Below are 6,000 nucleotides of genomic sequence, written 5' to 3'. Positions count from 1 at the left end.
ACTAAGCAGTTGGGATCTTAACCAGAGTTTTAATGGAATGTCATATCACCTTACATCTGTATTAAATTATTTTACGCAATTTCTTTCACCCAGTTAGAAGATATTTTTTATCTGTAACCTACAGTAAATTCAGAAAATTAATCTTAATTCGAACATTTAATTATATTCTTTACAATTCTAGGCTTTACTACATTCCCTGTCACATAAGAATAACTGATGTGAGTCTATCAAACATCAATCAGTCTACTGGTTCTCGTGATATGGCAGCAAGGTTTACCTCCCAGAAAACATTATCACTTCCCCAGCTGCACTTTACTTGGATTAAACTCTACGGGTATCGTCAAACTAGTTTCGTCTTATTGTGTCATATTTTTAACACTTGACATAGCTGGGCTCCAGTTTCTGGGTCTCTTGAAGGACACCCAAGAGCCGAGCTTAACCTCATATGCCTCATATGCTTAACGGCATATATCTCCTGTGCCGTTTGAGGGTATTAACCTATAGGTGCTAAGCTAATATGTTAAGTGCTCAGCTTAAAACTAAGTACTCAAAAACAACCTCCTGGTATTGTCAAGTATATGTTTGAATTATACCTCATGCATCTCTTGATGGAGTTTAATTGCAGCTACTGTGCCTAACAACAGTTACTACGCATCACGAGTGCTTGTTGGTGGTGGTGTCATTGTTTTTGCTGTTATGTCAAATCTGCTGTTTTTTGGCTATGAAGGCCTGCGAGTCAATAGCACTAATAGCCTAATTAACCAAAAAGTCAATACAATTTAGCCTCAAGTTAGAGTTGAGAGAACTCACATTATTTTACTTTTTTTTAAATACAGGCAAGGAATTTATATTTTCGGCTTTGTTATTTCTTGTGCAAATTTTTACTTTCGGAGATATTAGCAAATATTATACTTCATTTTGCGCTTTAGGACCAAACAACGGTTAGTACGGAGTCAGTCAGTGGATGCTGCTGGGCGAGTGTCAGTAGTGAGTTGACCTATGTAACTGAAGAACTCATCATTCTCTTTGTATCTTGGTACTGGAGGGATAAAATTGGTTTCTGTGAGCCCAAAACAGCAACTTGGAGACAAGCAGCAACGAAATGGAGACCAGCCGAATCCATGAGAAGACTTCCCGTAACGAGTGGGAAGGAAAGGCTGAAGATGAAGATGGGGAAGGTCTGTGATTTCTCAGATCACAAGTCCTTCTCTGTGGTGCTTGACGAATGCGGATCGACCATAGAGAATACCACGCCAGTGGAGGTTAGAATATTGCTCTTGTTAGGGACAGACAGATTAGGTTTATGAACAGGGCTTTGTTGTTTGAAGGATAGGAGTAAGAGGCAGAAGGTGTGCTTTCCCGGGGCAATGATGGAGGATATTCCTAACCGTCTGAACTGCATCATGAAAGGGATCAACCCTATTAAATGAATCAGCGCATGAAGCAATGATGTTAGGCATAGAAGTCAGCACCTGATTAGCAGGTCTAGGGCAGGAATAAGTTTAATTAGGAAGGAAGAAATCTGTAATATGAGGCATGTTACCAAGGAAATGAATGATTGTTCAAGGCTGTTGGTGCAAATGGCTGACTGATAAACACTATAAGAATATTGCAGTACTATTTGTCGACATCTACGAACACTTTTATGGCTCGAATGACATATATGCCAGGGATGGTGTTCATTTATTTACGGCAGGAGTAACTAGTTAATGGAAGGAGCTGTTGTCACTTTAAATTAGAAATAGTTAGATTTATGGGTGTTAGGAATAAAACGAAATATGGTATTATAGAATTGAACTCTGTGATTTGTCAGAGTGATATTGTAGATTTTGGGGATGACAGTTGTCAGCAGAACAAAGTGGGATTATCGATTAATATCTGTAGTAACGATCCGGTGGCATTAGGTGGTGATGGGAGAAACAATGATGAGAAGGGGGAAAAAAAGACAGGAAAGGGTTGCTTAGCATTTGTTACACAAATACTCGCTGCGCTAGAAGCAAGATGGAGTTGAGATTAGTTACGAGTGCGGGAACCGTTGATGTTTTTGTAATAACTGGGAAATGGTTTAATTTGAAGAGTCAGTACGTGATTGCCAAGTGCCACATTCAGGGGTTTAAGCTGTTCCACAACGATACAAATAACAAGGGGTGGGGTCGTGCTAAATATTCGAAAAATTTCTGTATAAAAATGGGTATAATGTACTATGACCCACATTGTCTTATTTAAAAGTGCATGAAAAGTGATTGCATCTGTCTTTGACTCACTAGAAATTTAAATTTCATAGTCACGTCTAGCCTCGATTGCTAGCGGTGAAAACATTAGGTCGTGTTTCCTTAATTAAGACACCTGCTGTCCCTGTTCATCTGGCAGTAGATAGGTACTTGACTGGTGTGGGTTACATCCTAGGGAAAAAATTTACCTATTTGCCCGAAATGCTCTGCATAACGAGGGGCTTTCTGTATAGTAGTATATCATTGATGTCAGCTAGGCCTGTACACCTTGTACTTGTAGAAATAAAGATTATAATCAGTCTTTTATTTTCAACATATTGGTTAATAAGATTATCCTCGTTCTTGTTGCTTACGCTTTTTACTATTTGTACAAAATAACATGTACCTGGCAAAATCCCTTTAATATTGAACATTTCATGGACTGAATTGCGCTTAAATCACAAGATCTGATTAGAATATTAATAAGTCACTTTATCTGACTTTTTGTGGGGGTTATCCTCGGTAATTTATAGTTATATTACCATGTAAGACAATTGCACTCACCAAAAACTTATTGTGTAACTGTAAGTTGTATGTGTATATACCTGGAGACGGTTTCGGGGATCAGCGTTAGTTTAATGTTTATTATGCACCACATACCCATCCTGTGGGCGGTAGTCGCACCATACCCATCCTGTGGGCGGTAGTCGCACCATACCCATCCTGTGGGCGGTAGTCACACCATACCCATCCTGTGGACGGTAGTCACACCATACCCATCCTGTGGGCGGTAGTCACACCATACCCATCCTGTGGACGGTAGTCACACCATACCCATCCTGTGGGCGGTAGTCACACCATACCCATCCTGTGGACGGTAGTCACACCATACCCATCCTGTGGGCGGTAGTCACCATACCCATTCTGTGGGCTGTAGTCACACCATACCCAACCTGTGGGCGGTAGTCACATCATACCCATCCTGTGGGCGGTAATCACACCATACCCATCCTGTGGGCGGTAGTCACCTTACCCATCCTGTGGGCGGTAGTCAAAAGATTTCAGAGGTACATAATTGGTCCAGGGACTGGACTCCAAAGTTTTGATAGCTGAGCAAGTTACAAAGGTAATGAACTAGATCTGGTCACAATCGTGACCAAGTACAAAGGTGATGAGCTCCAGGTAGAGCTGGTCACGCTCATGACTAATTACAAAGGTAATGAAATAGATCTGATTACAATAATGAGATTTGACAAAGGTAATGAGCTCCAGGTAGAGCTGGTTACAATCATGACAAGTTTCAAAGGTAATGAATCGTGAACACATAATTACAATCTTGAACAATTTTCAGAGTAATGATCACAGTTAACAAACATTGTAGGGAATTCATCCATTGCCAACAGACGTTGCTAGGTGCCTGTCCCTCCTCGGCAGGACAGCCATTGCAAATAGCAACAGGTTGCGCCAGGAACTGCTGCTTGCAGGAGCACCATCGACCCTCCCCAAGAGGGGATCAGCGCGCGGTCCTGTCTGAGACCAGGCCTCGTGGTGGATTAGTCTGATCAACCAGGCTGTTGTGATGAATGCTTTCGTTACTGCTGCCTGCACGTAAATCGACGTAAACTTACAGGAAGAAAAATTGCCCCAAGCACCATTGTCTCTAGAAAAACTCCCACACACTGCGTCGAAGTCCACACCAAGTTCATAGGAAAATTATCCGCCAAGATCAATCATCCTATCCTTTTGGCCTCGCATATAACCGAAGACTCCTGCGAAAGGCGTCGTATTTTGAGCAGTGCACTAAGGTGACCGTCGTGTTGCATGCCACACAAGTCCTTCCTGTGTTCTGAATGTAAGTGCTGGATGTTAATACAAGTACAACCCATCTGTAACCTGCTAACCACCACCTCCACGACTAGTTAAGTGTCCTGCAAAGAAAAATAACCTTGTGTACCCAGGAATGTCACATATGAGTGCAAGCACAGTAAAGGTATTGCAATTCATGTGAGTGCTAGCACAGCAAAGGTACTGCAATTCAGACAAAACAGGTAATTAGTCCGAGAAACGAATACGGTACCAACATTGGGTCGCCTCAATTCGGTTTATGATGTCCCAAAGACAATCAGATTCTTCCCTCTTGGCTCCGTCCTACAGCGTCAGGTAAGAAAACTGTACCATGATAATATATCTTATTATTTAACCTTTAATAGTTTGATTTTTTTCCCAAGTAACTTCACACTTAGACTTTTTCACATTTGATCTTATTAAAGCTGGTAGTTAGGAGGAGAGTGGAAGGTTGTGTAAATGTAAATATATCATCAAAATGCGCAAGACTGCAAATGTGGATTCATGGCCGGCCGGGGTAAGTTGTTTACACCGAGACTGAACAGAGAAGTGCAAGACGGAGCTACCTCACACACTCTGTGGTAGTGACTTTCATCCTTGACACCGTGTGCCTGCTCACTCATTAGTGGTGTAGACTAACCCTTTTAACTCGCTCCAATGCCTAGAATGAGCAGAAAATCGTCATACTCTTACCATGGAGTCAACGAAGGTGGGTTGGCTAGGGTCCTCCGGACGTTTTGTCTTTAAAAGCTTAGTGTAAGACCTGAGGCTTATTTTAAGAAACATATTTCACTTTCAAGTCATCTTTCACATATATTCCAGATATTTTAGCTTTTAAGAGAATTCTTGGAAAATCCACTGATTGTTTAGGCAGACAGTAAAAAAAAGTGACAATTTTCATGCCCCAACAATTTTATAGATTGCTTGAGGATTGTATAAGCATGTTTGCTTCACTTATTTGTCTTATGGTATGAGCATGAGTTTGCTGCAGTCTTATGGCTTGTGGTGTAAGCATGATTTACAACCTAATAGGGTTATATTCCTTGATTGATGTTTTCATATACTTTAGGTTCACAAAGGATTTATTTCTTCCTGTCAGTAGTACAGAATGTTATTCAGGTTTGTATATTACTTCTTGCAAAAAAAAAAAAAAAAAAGGCTATAGTTAACAACAACTACTCGTCAGAACTCAGGCATTACTTTACATTTTACACTACATACAACCAGTGTACACCAGGGAATGAGTAAGTAATACTTGTGCAAGTTGTTATTTTAGGAGATATTAGTGAAAATAATACCACTAATTCAGGTTGCGCAGCATGTCTGGGTCGGTCAGAGTTTAATATTGAGTCACATCGTGTACCTGGCCAAAAGTAAACAATTTCATCAGTAACAGTGGCAGAGTAAGGGTGTTATGCTAGGTTAGTTTATGTTGGATTAGATTAATTTTGTTATGCTGGATTGCATTTTTACCATTTGTACTACAAAATATCCCCGCTACAGAACAAGCTTAATACTGTAAAATTCAAACCATAATTAATGACTGAAATCCGACAAGCAGCAGCCATGTAAAGCAATTACAGCAGACATACGTAATTGACATGTTATGATGACTTAACCTATAATTCTGAGCACCTCTGCAAAAACAGTGATTATGTGTGAGGTGAAAGTGTTGAATGATGATGAAAGTATTTTCTTTTTGTGGATTTTCTTTTTTGGGTCACCCTGCCTTGGTGGGAGACGGCCGACTTGTTAAAAAAAAAAAAATCTATAATCCCTTATTTCCATCGGGGGCCCATACTGTGTCTCTCGTCTAGACATATATATAACCTCCATAGGTATTACTGTATTCAATTTTATATTTTAAGCACCTTTACTGTGATGAACCTCTGAGGCAGGACACCATGAGCATAGCTCTGCTCCTGTAGCTACAAATAGGCACATT

The 6,000-nt window shown here is 40.4% G+C and overlaps 1 protein-coding gene across 5 annotated transcripts in view; it reads left to right on the top strand.

Moving 5' to 3' along the window:
* The first annotated feature begins 1,017 nt into the window (after window positions 1-1,017).
* The window catches only part of MED31 (mediator complex subunit 31), a 39,461-nt gene continuing 34,478 nt past the window's right edge, over window positions 1,018-6,000 (top strand). For 2 of the 5 annotated variants that reach the window (XM_053787837.2, XM_053787835.2), the window contains exon 1: window positions 4,538-4,764. In XM_053787837.2, the coding sequence (XP_053643812.1) occupies window positions 4,713-4,764 (52 nt within the window). In that variant the 5' untranslated portion in view covers window positions 4,538-4,712. Of the gene's footprint in view, window positions 1,263-4,537; window positions 4,765-6,000 lie in introns of those variants that run through there. The other 3 variants (XM_053787836.2, XM_053787838.2, XM_053787840.1) reach the window with 3 other exon arrangements.

The sequence above is a fragment of the Cherax quadricarinatus genome, chromosome 47, assembly GCF_038502225.1.
Source record: "Cherax quadricarinatus isolate ZL_2023a chromosome 47, ASM3850222v1, whole genome shotgun sequence".
NCBI classification, from domain to species: Eukaryota; Metazoa; Arthropoda; class Malacostraca; order Decapoda; family Parastacidae; genus Cherax; species Cherax quadricarinatus.
This window is presented reverse-complemented; position numbering and strand designations above follow the sequence as displayed.